This window comes from Olea europaea, chromosome 10 (assembly GCF_002742605.1).
Source record: "Olea europaea var. sylvestris chromosome 10, O_europaea_v1, whole genome shotgun sequence".
NCBI classification, from domain to species: Eukaryota; Viridiplantae; Streptophyta; class Magnoliopsida; order Lamiales; family Oleaceae; genus Olea; species Olea europaea.
In genome coordinates, this window is record NC_036246.1 from 30,954,136 (window position 1) to 30,968,202 (window position 14,067).

The window sequence follows — 14,067 nt, forward strand, 5'->3', positions numbered from 1 at the left end:
GATGATGAAGAATGAGCTAGAGAGTTCAAATCCAATGGGTTTAAACATTTTGGACGGGGTGATCTCGTGTAAAATGGACTCATATTGTATAATGTGGACCCTCTTGGTGAAAAATTCTTCTTCATTTTCTTTCGAGGAAGAATAAGAAGAATTTGGAAAAAAATTGGAGGGATGGTTTTCTTCACATTTATTTTTGGAAACATTTATTTTATTTTTGTATTTTTTGAAAAATTTAGAACTATAGTTGCAATTAATTCATTATTTTTTCTTCTTTTCTTTTTTATTAGTTATTTAATAGATGATGATAAATTCGTCACTTTATCATACTTTTTTATGGAGAAAATTGACGAAAATATTGTATTCCGTAGATTTTGATTGAGTTGTGGATATGTGTCAAAATGAAAGGTTATTGGGTATTGCTTAAAACCAAAAAAAGTTGGGGGATATTTCGTCAATTACTCTTTTGTAAAATTTACAATGTTAATGAATAATATTACTATACATCTACCACATCAAAAAGTATAGTCACATTTTGCTATATATACTTAATTTTTTTTAAAAATCATTTTCAATTGTACATTCTCTTAGTAAAAAAATTTGCACGTTAACCTATAAATTTTCTCTAGTTTTTAACCATACCTTCTTCAAAAGTATCGCTTTTCACAAAATCAATAGTCCGAATATCTACCTCAAACATACCCATAGTTCAGTATAAATGCTTTAACAAACATAATAGAGTGACCTCATTCATTTTTTTTTTCACTAAAAACATCAATTACAAAAAGAGTAATACTATTTGTATATAATTATTTACTATTGATTACAGAGAAAGAGAGAGAGAAGAAAATTAATAAAATTTTAATATAATGCCATATTATCAATTTGTAAACAATTTATACACGTAGCATTACTTCTCCAAAAATAGCCAATGTTCACATCATAAATTTAAAAACTTTCGCACAATTTAACACGTTTTACTTGCTATGCCTAACTCTTAATTTATAAATTTCAGATTGAGATAAGAGACTATTATTTACTCTATGATTACGAATTACAAGAATGCATACTATGCAGAAATTAATTTTCTAAGAAAATGCGGTACTAAAAATAAATTTGAGGAAAAATAATTTTAAGAAAGACGTAAACACAAAGCAGTTCAATTGAAGACACAAGTAAGAATTGCTGAAATGCAAACACGCTTTAATATCAAAATCGCAATTTACTCTTTAGATTCCCAAAATATCGTTCTACCCTTAAATACACAAAAATAATTCGATTTTCGCTCATGGTCTGCTATGGAGAAGAATTGTCAGGAACTCGAGTCCTACTCAGTCCCAAGCTCCTCCAGTAAGTATATGCATATATGTGTGTATCTGCGTTTTTATTTTTATTTTTAATTGAAACCTAATCTTCATTCTGTTGTCAATTTTTCGATGAAGATTGGTTTTCTTGGAGTAACATCCACGAAGTGGAGAGATTCTCATTGAGAGAGTTTTTCGATGGGAGTTCAATCACAAGGTCACCCAGAATCTATAAGGAGTACAGGGATTTCATAATTTCGAAGTATAGAGAGGACCCTTCGAGGAAATTGACGTTTACCGAGGTTCGAAAGTCATTGGTAGGAGATGTTAGCATTCTCCATAAAGTATTTACCTTTTTAGAAAAATGGGGTCTCATTAATTTTGATGTTAAAAGAAATAATGAAGGTGATAATTGTAATGGGAATGGTAAAACGACTTCCGTTGGGGGTGAGGAGGAGGAGGAGGAGAGTTGGAAGGGGAGGGTGAAACTGGAAGAAGGGGCCCCATATGGGGTGAGAGTGGTGGCAGCTCCGAATTCCATGAAACCTGTTGCGCAGCTGCCCCCACCGACATCTGTCAGCGTGGATGGTGGTAGAGGGATCGGGGAGGTTGGGCATAATGGATTCAAGTGGCCACCATTGGCATCTTACTCAGATGTTTTTGCGGATTTGGCACAGCAGGAGAAGAAGGGCTTGGTGTGTAGGAGTTGTAAAGAGAACTGTGATTCAATGCACTACGAATACACGAAGGTAACTTATACGCAATTATCTATTTGTCGTATGTGGTTCGTTTCTAATCGACGATATGAATCACTGCTACACTATAACGCGAGAAGTATCTGCATCTGCGCTAATAAGGAATATAGTGTGTTAAGATTAAATGCATGCCTGGTGAAACTCATCAATGTATTAACTTAAAAATGAAGATATCTTAACTGTATTGAAAGAATCGCTGAATAACGATTGCTAATGGAGAAATTTATCATCCAAGTGGAGAGAAAAGGGAGACCATGCTGAAAGAACTAAATTCTAAATAGAAATAATTTCTATTAAGATATATTCATTTGGAGAATCACACTTGGGATGAACTCATTACTTCCATACCTATGCCAAGAACTCTGTTATCTATAGCTTTGATTTAGTAGCCTAATGTACCAAGAGAGCTCTTCTCAGTCTTGGACGTTTGTGTAGTTACAATCTTAATGTTTTAATAGAAATAGTCACTTTTGTATGTTGATCTCTTCCCATCAGACCAAATGAGATACTAAGGTCTTTCACAATCGTGAAGATTTTTCAGACCATTATTCATTAAAGATGGTTTTCAAAATAATTTTGGAAACAGAAAAATTGCCTATTAATTTGCAGGGGAATAAGTGAGGCTACCAGTGATAAAATTACAAGAAGGGGAAAAGCCTCGTTTTGTAAGTGGGAAACTGAATTTGCTACGAATTCATATGCAGGCTATGGGCTGTCACTTGGCAATCCTATTTGAGAAACACGTGGCAAATAATACAATGTATTAAATTTTAATACATATATGTGTCATGGCCCCCTAAATTGGTTTAACAAGTGGAATATTGGTTTTAGCTTCGCTTGGGGTCAATATATGGGTTTCAGTAACCATGGAGTTCGGCAGCCGGGTGCAAGGTATAGGAATCTTGCGAGAAAGTTCTCTACTCAACTTCTCGTCATGTTCGTCCTAGGTATCCATTACATCTGTAGAACAAGCACTCGTGTATTGGAGACCAGAGGAACACTGTTTATAAGAGAGCTCAAAGTCACATCCATGGTCAGTCCTTAGCAATTCTAGTATCCTGACCTACAAATGACTGCATTATTCCGATAATTACCGGCAATAATCTTGTTCTGGGGCGCTTTCACATCTATTCTTTGCTAATGACCTAGCATTAACACGAGAGCACTACATCCCTTCTAATACAGCTGTTTTACCTTCTATTTTCGAGGTAGAGCTATATATATCCTTCTATATAGATCTAGTGTGACTACCACTCTTCCTCCATTCACTCAACACTTCCATATTTTATCTCTCGCTTCCACAATCTTATCTTCCTTGATCTGTGGCATTTCTTATACTGTAACCTTATATAATAGAAGCACGGGTATTAGATCCTTAATCACACAAGGATTTGAAAATGAGAATTAACTATACCCAATAATCCTGTGTTGGAGTATTTTTCAATTTTTAACGGCCCCTCATAGTAACTTATGTCGAGGGTTGGATCCTGATGTTGGCAGATCTTACGTCTTTTACCCTGTTTTGAAGGAAAACATAGAGAAGGGAATAAAAATAGAAGGAAAATATTGGCAGCTATGGAGAGTATTTCTTTGGTACATGATGAGTGTTTACGTGAAGAACAATCAGCATAGCAAAAATAAATTGATATAGCCCGTCTGGTAGCGATTTTTAACAAAATTTGTACCGTTATACAGTGTTAGCAACTGCACTTATTGACCAAATTGTAGCAGAATTACATATGTACCCGTTTGACATTTAATTCATTCAAAATGAGAGATGGGCATTTATGGTAATTTGCTTCATGTTGAGTCAATATTACGGCGGCATAGGGACCCACCTACATTTCCAACAATCAAAATTTTGATTAAAATCTTCTTAGAATCGTACCTAGATGGGGTCATAATTATTTATGTAAGTCACCCTCTTAAAAAATAAAATTAAAAAGGGTTCAGAACTATGACTGTAGCATGCGTTTGTCTTCTTTCCTACAATTATTTTTTGATACATTATGTAATTGACATTGTTTTGTAGATCTGGAACCTTCATTATGCCATTTGGCACTAGAATATATTTGACATTTATCATTTTAAAGATACTCAGGAGGTAAAAGAATAAATAGCAATTTCATGATATTTATATAATTCTTTGTATTAGTTTTCTGTTATTACTAGAAATTAAGTAAGTTTAATTTGTTTTTCTTGTCATATATCAGGAGGGGAGCTTTATTCTTTGTGAAAAGTGCTTCAAAAGTGGTAATTATGAGGAGAACAATTCAGCAGATGATTTCAAATTAATAAACAGTGGGAATCAAAACAATGTCTGGACAGAAGCAGAAACTTTACACCTTTTGGAATCTGTTTTGAAACATGGAGATGACTGGGATCTTGTTGCTCAGGATGTTCAGACGAAAAGTAAAATGGATTGTATATCAAAACTAATGGAGCTTCCTTTTGGAGATCGCATGTTGGGTTCAGCCCAGAGGAAGAGGAAATTTTTGGATTTAACTGGTGATGTAAGTAATTTGAAACAGGGAAAGCTTGCTTTTAAGGAATCTCAAGAATCTGCAAAAGTAGAGGACCCAAGCCACGAGCTTAAGGATGAGGGCCAGCAGAATGGATATACCGACACGGAAGGTCAACCTCTGAAAAGAATACGCATGGAACCAACTTCAAATACCACTTATTTGATGAACCAGGTGCTTATTTTAGTCTTTCTGCCGAAATATACTTCTGAGTTCTCAATAATTTATTCTTCAGTTGCAAGGTTTTGATTGATGATAACTTGGAAGCCTTATGTGAAACTGTAGGAAGTAAATATAAATTTCTTTGGGATGTTTGTGAATTATAGTTTTCTTTATCGCTCTTGCAACTATTGGGGATTACCTGAATGTTGTTTGAAGTATCTATTGACAAACACAATTTTCTTAATTTATAAATTTTCAGTGAGAAAAGTGATTGTGAAACTTGCTGATGGTTATGTTATTCTACATTCACTTATCTAAAAGTTTTATCTTCTGATATCAAGTTTTGACTTTATAATTGGCAACTCAATTTACTTTATTAGGTTGCTCGCATATCTACCGCAGTTGGGCCTCATGTCACAGCTTCTGCAGCTGAGGCAGCTGTTACAGCTCTTTGTTATGAAAACCAGTGTTCCAGGGAAGTATTTGATGAGGATAATATTTTTGTTGATCTTAAAGCTTCAGCTGAAAATATTGAGCAAAAGAGGTATTCATCTAATCATATATGAAGTTTTGTCCGTTCAATATGTTTTTGGCATTGAAATGATAAAGCTGGAACAAATTGTTTCTCTATCAGAGCAGCTCAGGGTAATCTTTTAGATGGAGATGAAGGGCCCAAACAATCTGGTATTTTTCATATTTGTTAATGACTCAATAGAATGTTATAACTTCCATTACATGCATTGCTTCGACAAAGAGCATGTTTAGCTAAACTTAAAAGGTTTTCTTATAATTAAATATTTAACATGAAGTAAGGGCCTGTTTGATAGCATGTAATTTCATTTCCATGGAACTTCAATTCCTTCTTTTCCCCTTTTTAGTTGTTTGATAGCATTTTAAATTCCATGGAAATCAATTCTTGCTTTTGTTAAAAGTTGTGCAATTCCTGGTTTTTATGGAATTCCAATTCTCACCATATATGGTGAGAATTGGAATTCCAAGCACTGTAGCAGTTTTTTATTTTTTTTGGATTTTTTATTTTTTATTTTTTTGTGTTGGTAATAGAAACAAATTCTAAGAATTATTATAAAAAATATTTTCATTTAATTGACAATTTCTATGTAAAAAAAGCCAAACAAACACCCAAAGATAGATGATTTTCTTGTTTTTTTTTTTTTTTTTTTTGGCAATGGAAACAAATTTCATTTCCAATACCAGTAAATTTCATCCATTTAATTGACAATTTTCATGTAAAATAAAACCAAACGGACATCAAAAAATACTTTTATTTTAACATTTTCCACGTGGAAAATTATACCAATCAAACACAATAATTTACATTTCCCAGGAAAACAATTCTAGGCAATTCAATTCCCTGGAATTCGTTTTCTAGGCAATTCAATTCTATCTTTGCAATCAAACGGATCCTAATTATTTTGTTGATCAAAATTCCAAATAAGTACATGCTTGAAACTTTTACTTCGTTTTAAACCTAGTAAAACATGCTTCCACAAAATCGAGGTCATTATCGCTCATTATTTGATCACCATGTGTGTCCACAGAAATTCAAGGCCCATCATCTGAGAAGGATACAATACAAATAAACTTAAGAATGAGAGCTGCCACCGCAACAGCCCTTGGTGCTGCTGCTGCTCATGCCAAATATTTGGCTGATCAAGAAGAGAGAAGGATGGAACAATTGATGGCTATCATGATTGAAACTCAGGTGCGGTTTCATGTCTTTGAATTCTGCTAGGTCTACTTGGTTTTTTACAATAATTTTGATGGAAATTGTGGTGAAAAATTGTATGTGATTTTGCGAGTTCTCGGGAATTACAATTGTTAAATTTTCCGCATTGTTTAACCTGAGTTACAGTCCAGTATTGAGTAGATTAAGATTTTTATTGTTTTCATTTATACATATACAGATGAAGAAATTGAAACGCAAGATGAAGTATTTTGATGAACTGGAATTGATTATGGAAAAAGAAAATGCCCACATCGAGGAACTGGAGGAATCTCTGGTAGCAGATCGACTAAATGTCTTGCAAAGGATATTCAATGCGGGAATATCCAGATGGAAGGATCATGCCTCGATGAAATCGGAGACGGGTTCTGTACAATGATATTAGTAGGGTTGTTGCCTTTTATTTGAACTTTTGTCATAGAAGAGGAGAGACTAAGTTATGTATTGGTAATGACACTGTATAATGGTGCTAACATAGGTTGAACTCTTTAAGATAATAAATCCCTTCGCCGTTTTCAATTCTTCTCTCTATCTCCGGGCTTCCCCTTCCCCAATATCTATGTGATATGTAAATGTCCATGAAAACGGGCCAACTTAAGCCTTATCTGCAATTTTGGCAGAAAAACAGGTTAGTTGCAGATGGGCAACTCAAGCAGAGCTACTTCTCATGGGAGTAGTCTGTGAGGACTAAGGGCCTTTTGGTAGAGCTTAGTGAAAGAATTTATCGTTATTTTATTTTTGTGGGGATAGAAAAGTTTTTAAAAGGAAGATAAGTAGTTTTACAGAGAAAAAGAAGCTATCAAAAAAGAATTCCACACAGATGGGGAAAATGGACGGCTTTTGCACATCATTTCTTGGTCCTATATCCCTCATAGAAGGCACGTTTTATGGGTTTATAGGCATATAATATACCAATTTCTTTCAAGCCATTTGAAGGGTGAGAGATGAACAAAATCGAAACGAAGTAAATAGCAAATAAGTGATATCTATTATTATATTATCATGCAATATATTAACGTGACAGTGTACATAATACACATATTATTTAGATTTGCTACATGTATATTATGGTGTACACTTCAGTTTATATTTTGTCATGTGGCATTATTCAATTAGACAATTTAAATTTCGAACAATTTTTCCATCCAATTGACACCTGACAACAATGCAAGTATGAAACAAAGTGTTAAAATCAGTGTACAAATAACAAAGTTTTATTACTTAATACTAATACAAACAGCGAGTTTGGCATGGCATATTAGATAATAATCAATAGGTTTATTCGGACAAAATAGTGCCATACACATACACGTTAATACACAAATATTAACTTAAACAGACACAGTACTTTCCTTTAGGTCCAAGTGCACATGTTGCACCAAGGTACTTCTCATGCAGGGCCTTTTTGCACGCAGCAACGCATGCAGAAACTGTACATGGATTAATATCAATACCAAATGCACACTCCACATTTGAAGGACCCAAAATGAACAGCCAAATCATCATTGCTATCACCACAAGAGCCCACTTCTTCACTAAAATGACTGCCATTTAGAGAGTTTTTCACACTTGAAGGATAATTAGAACAAACTAGTCTATATATAGAAACGGAAGCCTGGGTTTTTAAAGTCAACTCTCTAATCTTATTTACTTTTGTACACTGAACTGAATATGACTCGAGAATCGTGACCATAGTTTAATGAGAGATTGAGCGGTAGTCGATTATGCGGGACCATATTTTAATGTGTAGCCACATATTTTTAACAATAAATTCCACAAACATCAAGTAAATACATTCTTTTAGGAATGTTCTTGTCAATTATATACTAACATGTGGGGATTTCATGTATGCCTTTCCAGGTGTTGAGCTTCAATTTCTATATCTTTATTTTCGGCAGTAAAGCAAAATCCAAGTAAAGGATTGGACAGATTTGTGTATTTGGAACTGAACTTTTTACATTATTATGTTCCTTGAACAATGAAAAATCGACCAATGTAAGAAAACATATTCTAAACAATACAGACTTTTTTTTCTTCCTTGCACGCTGAACAATGTTCCACTAAATTTTTCACTTCAAAATTTTAGTGAGATATCAAAATTTAATTGGAAGATAATCAAGGAGACAATGAGATGAGGACAACATATTTGGACTTTCTGAGAAGAAATGTCCAAATTGGGTTGGGCGACATACTTGAAACCAGGCCTAAAAATGACAACGGAGTGAGATTGAGATAAAGTATTACCGTTTATTTAATTAGTGTTCTTCTAAATACAATTTAAATTTAAACACATTAAAAATAAGAGTCAAAACACTTTCAGAGCATGAACCGCCCCACTTCACCTACAAGGTAGAAATGGAAAAAATTACATAACTACCAACCTTTGATTATACACTTTCGAATTTGACAAATTATTGGTATTAACTAAATTGGTAATTAAGTAGATTTTGTTAATTAAATAGTTAATTAAACAGGTTAATGTCTTCGCAGTTCCGGAGAGTAGGAAAAAAAGAGCTAAGCCTCGTATACTGTCTGCAGTGTAGCCACCAGATCGTGTCGCAGTTCCAGGGCATATAGATATACCTGGTATGGAAAACATTACTCCTATGCAGGCAATGAAGCATGGTACATTAGCTAAATAAAAACTTTCAAATCTTATACCAAGTCCCATATTTCGTAGATTAGTTGTTCAAGTTTTCTTAATTTGCTGGCATTCATTCGTTCTCTAAGAAACTGCACCAGGCATCACTGCCAATGACATTACAGGAGAAGACACGAGGCTAATTATATAAATTAAGTCTTAAAATTGTAGTATGCATGAAAATCTATAAACTTATTATAGAGTCAGTTGTTAACTTGTTAATTTAAAACTTAACAATAAAACAATTAATAAAATGTATTAAATGAAAGATTTATATTATAATCAAATAAGAAAGCCGACAATATTCCAAACGATTAGTTAAATACTATTCGTTTTGTGATTTTAGAGACAAAAACATTAATCAAATTTAAATAATCTGCATGTTTAATCATTTATTTCTCAATTGATTATATAGTCATTTCATTCAATCTTTCTTGTGATATAGTTAATTGAAGGTAAGATATAGTTAACAAAATTTTGTAAGTAATATGAGCATTTGGAATGTCTTAAAAAATTGTACCACTTAAATTGTTCTCGTTGCTTCACATGGTATATAATATTTCAAGACATGTAACTCGGAATATATATCATCTTCATCAATATCTGAATGTTTATTATGTTTCAGATACTTCTCAAGATTCATACAAGGTTTTAACAAATTGAAAAAAAGGTTGCACACCTTAACCTCTCCAAATTTAACAAAAATCCAAATAGCTCTTTATATTATTTAAATTGTTCAAATCGAATCTTAGAAAAGATAGAATTTTACTAATTATAAAAATGAAGTGTTCAACTCTAAGAGATTCTTTAGCTGATTGATTTACCTCATCAGTACTACTTACGTCAAATTACTTCTTCCTTCAAATTGTATGTTTTCTTTGTATTGCCCTTTTTGTCAGTAGATTTATGACATAAGTAAATTCAATTTCTTTATAATCTTCAAAAATTAAACAATTAATTACAAGAGGTCGATAGCACCATCAATATCTATGTGTTTCGATTTGAAGAAATTTACTCATAATATTGTCTGCATACAACAACGTCAACCAGATTACCATGCCAATTAAGAACTCAAAATTCGGGAGTTCATATGTTGCTAAGAACTCTACTTCACTCTCTAATTTAGGATCTCCGTTAATTTCTGCCAAGTCAAGTAAAATGTTTCTTATTTTAAACAAATAAATTGAATACGATCTATGTGGTGAACAAGTTGAGTAAAATTAAGAAATCACTACAACATTAGTTTGAGAAATCCTAAGCCACTTACCCTTCTGTTGCATTTGAAATGGGTCTAATTTAGAAATGGAATTTCCACGATAAATAAACATTATCAGGCCGTATTTATTAATGGAATGGAATTTGGCCCAGTTTATCAAATTTTAATAATAATAAAAAAAAATTGTAGTAAGCCTAATTTACCAAAAAAAGGGAAGGATAAAAGAGGCTAAAATTTGAGGCCTCTTCTAATGTTAGGCTTGAGGCATGGGCCTCACTCGTCTCTATGCAAAACTGGCCCTGATTAGGGATGACGTTGAGCCTGATGCATCATCTTCTGTAGCTATGGATGTTGAGAAAATTTCTATGGTGGAAGAGTTCGATCACCAGTTCATACTTTCTGGGGATAAAGAAATCCATTTCACTTACATGGCTAGTTTATCAGCTAAGTGAGAAGTAATGGAGGTCAAAGTCAGTGGTAGCCCGGACTATATACGAGGCAGGCGATAGTCTAAGGCCCCAAAAAAATAAATTTATTATATAGAGTTCATAAAGAATTACAAAAAAAAATAAAGTCCAAATGCAGTCAACCAAACCAACACAGTTGTCCAGTGAGCAAATATATTAATATATAATTAAAACACAAACGTTAGGTTAGTTCTGTTTTCATTTTGTAGAAGTATTTAAAGTTTAATTATGTAGATATATATCTAAATTAAATAGTTTTCTTTTAATTATTAGTTCTTAAGGTGGATGATACTTCAGAGCAAGAGAAATTTGGTGAATTATTATGTATATAACACTTGAACTTGATATACATGTTTACAGAAAAGAATATTAAAGATAAATCCAATGGCATTTTGCACACTGTGGTTGTCATAATTTTAATCTTGTGTTGTGTGATATGTCAAATTCTTATATAAAGGTTAAATCAATCTTTTTTTTTTTTTTTGGTGGAAATTGTACAATGCATACATATTGTTTTCATCTTCTACATAGCAATGATTTTTTTTTTTTAATTTTTAAGATTATGCAAAATGTATGATTTCAAGCCCTGAAAATAAAAGTTGATCTAGAACACTTGGAGGATACATATGATGACCATAAGGCATTTAGAGATACTAAAAGTTCATCTTCTGATATTATAGATTATGAAATTTTTGTTTGTCATTGATGAGTATGTTTTACTCAAGCGGGGGGTTTTTTTTTTTTTTTAAACTTGATTATTGGTTAGATTTTATGAGCATTAAACTTATAAGTATTGTTTTATATGTTTGATGAGGTGGTATTAATAATTGCAAAAGTGGAGAAAACAAGATTATTGGCATTAACCGAGGAACAAACTGGCAAAATAGCTAAATTCCTATGGCACTGAGGTGCCACCTTCCTTGAAGATGCGGCACGATTACGTGCCATCTAGGACATGGATTTTTGCCCATTAAAAGCCCAGAATGGGGTTAATTACCCTAATAGTCACTGAACTTTGTGAAATGTAACTTGGGAGGTCACCGAACTTCAAATGTTTCTTGGGAGGTCACTAAACTTTTCCAAATGTTACTTGAGAGGTCACTGAACTTCAGGAGTTTCCCGGGAGGTCATTGAACTTTGCAAAAACTTCCTGAGATGTCACTGAACTTTGCAAAAAGTAACCCCATCATCACTGAGTTGAGTGACCTCTTAGGAAATTTTTGCAAAGTTCAATGACCTCTCAGGAAGTTTTTGCAAAGTTTAGTGACCCACCAGGAAGCTTTTGAAGTTTAGTGACCTCTTAGGTAGCATTTGGCAAAGTTCAGTGACCTCTCAGGAAGCTTTTGAAGTTCAGAGACCCCTTAGGTGGCATTTGACAAAGTTCAGTGACTTTTGGGGTAATTAACCACCCAGAAAATGACACCCCATTTGGGAAAAAGATTAGAAGAAATATAAATACAAAGGGAGGGAACTTGAGAAGGATTCCTCACTTTGAAAACAAGCGAAACAACTTGAGAATTAGGATAGCAAATCAAAGGAGAAAATAAAAATAAAAATAAAGAAATCAAGCTTTTGAAGATTGATTGGGGCAAGAAGATCATCTTGGTGCAAGATTCATCCGCTTACCTTCATTTTTATTCAAAATCGAATGATACACCAATGAATGTCTATTGTTTTTCTTCCTATATTATGAGTAGCTAAATATTTTATTAGGACGAATAATGTAATCTATTTGAAACCTTTTATTTATTTTATTCAATATTCCAATTCTTTCAAAGCATGTGTTGATTTTATTCATGAGTTTAATGCTTTAAATTACTTGGCCAATAATTTAATAATTTTGTGAATCAATTACGAGTCGAGAGGTGAGTTTTAAATTTAAACCATATAGTAAAATGTCGTAATTTGGCATAAAACATAGAGATACTTATACTAATTATTGTAGTCATTACATGAATTCTTAGAATAATAATTACATTTAATTAAGATTGATTCACATATAAATATGAATTTAGTTAAATAGACTCAATAAGAATTTGAAAGAGGTAAATTGAATACGATAAAAGAATTCGATCGACCACTATATTAGATTTTTGAATCTTGATTTACGAATTAAAGGTAATCAATAGATGAAATTGTGAGCCCTAATATCTTTCTTGTATTTAAAACCTTAATTTAATTTTTGTCGACAATTTGATACTTTTGATTATTTAGAAATAGATAGATAAATAATCACCAAAACCATACTTGTTTTCATTTGTCAAATAGAATTTGAAATAGTATACTAGAAATAAAGTACATCGTCGTAGGAATAATAATCCGGAGTCAAAGATCCATTATATTACTTGTTACAATATCATACATTTAAGATAGAAAAAAGCAACAGTCATGGTTATTTTGTACAATATATTTTTAGCTATTAATAGACTAAGCAAAATATTGCAAAGTGACGAGATGTCTATTAATGCCACTATTAGCCATTTGAAATCACTTATTTCTTTAGTCAAACATATAGAATAATTTGATTTGAATTTGACAAGATTATTGTTAAAGAAATTGCTGCTCAAATAGAAGTTGGACCCACATTTCTTGAAAAACCTATTATTCATAGAGAAGAAATGCTTTTATGAAAATGTCAATCATGAGATAACATATTCACTTGAAAAATATTTTAGAGTTGATTATTTCTTATATATAATTGATGGTGCTCTTTATTCACTTAAATTAAGGTTTGAATAATTTCAAAAATATGAAAATATTTTGAAGTTTTGTTTGATTTTAAAATATTAAACACTGTAGATGACAATTCTTTGAGGTAGTGGTGTGATAAGTTTGAAGAATTTTTGAAGCACGACAAAAATTATGATATTATGGGTAAGAGTTATTTTTTGAGATGTAAACCGTGAGAAATTGTTTATCATAAGAGACCAAAAAGTGACTAAAGTGTTAAACTATATTGAAATGATAGATTGTTATTTTTTGAATGTACTATACTATTTAAAGTTGATTCGTCAGAAGCAGCTTCTCAAAATTGAAGTTAATAAAATACTACATTTGGTCAACAATTTCACAAAAAAGGTTGCATGGATTGGCTATGATATCTGTTGAAAAAGAAATTCTAAAACAAATTGATTATAATAGTATAAGTGTTGATTTTCTTTCATAAATTTCTTGAAAAATAAATTTAATTTAGACATTTGAAAGTTTTAGATTATTATTTTTATAATTTCGAATATTTCTATTTAATATATATATATAT

General features: G+C 32.2%; 1 protein-coding gene across 1 annotated transcript; it reads left to right on the forward strand.

The window, feature by feature from the left end:
• The first annotated feature begins 1,212 nt into the window (after positions 1-1,212).
• LOC111401807 (SWI/SNF complex subunit SWI3A) lies at positions 1,213-7,013 on the forward strand. Its single transcript, XM_023029719.1, has 7 exons — positions 1,213-1,347; positions 1,440-2,050; positions 4,270-4,752; positions 5,121-5,284; positions 5,375-5,424; positions 6,300-6,463; positions 6,666-7,013. Exons 1-7 carry the CDS (start codon positions 1,296-1,298, stop codon positions 6,861-6,863), a joined length of 1,722 nt encoding a protein of 573 aa, XP_022885487.1. The 5' UTR covers positions 1,213-1,295; the 3' UTR covers positions 6,864-7,013.
• The last annotated feature ends 7,054 nt before the right edge of the window (positions 7,014-14,067 follow it).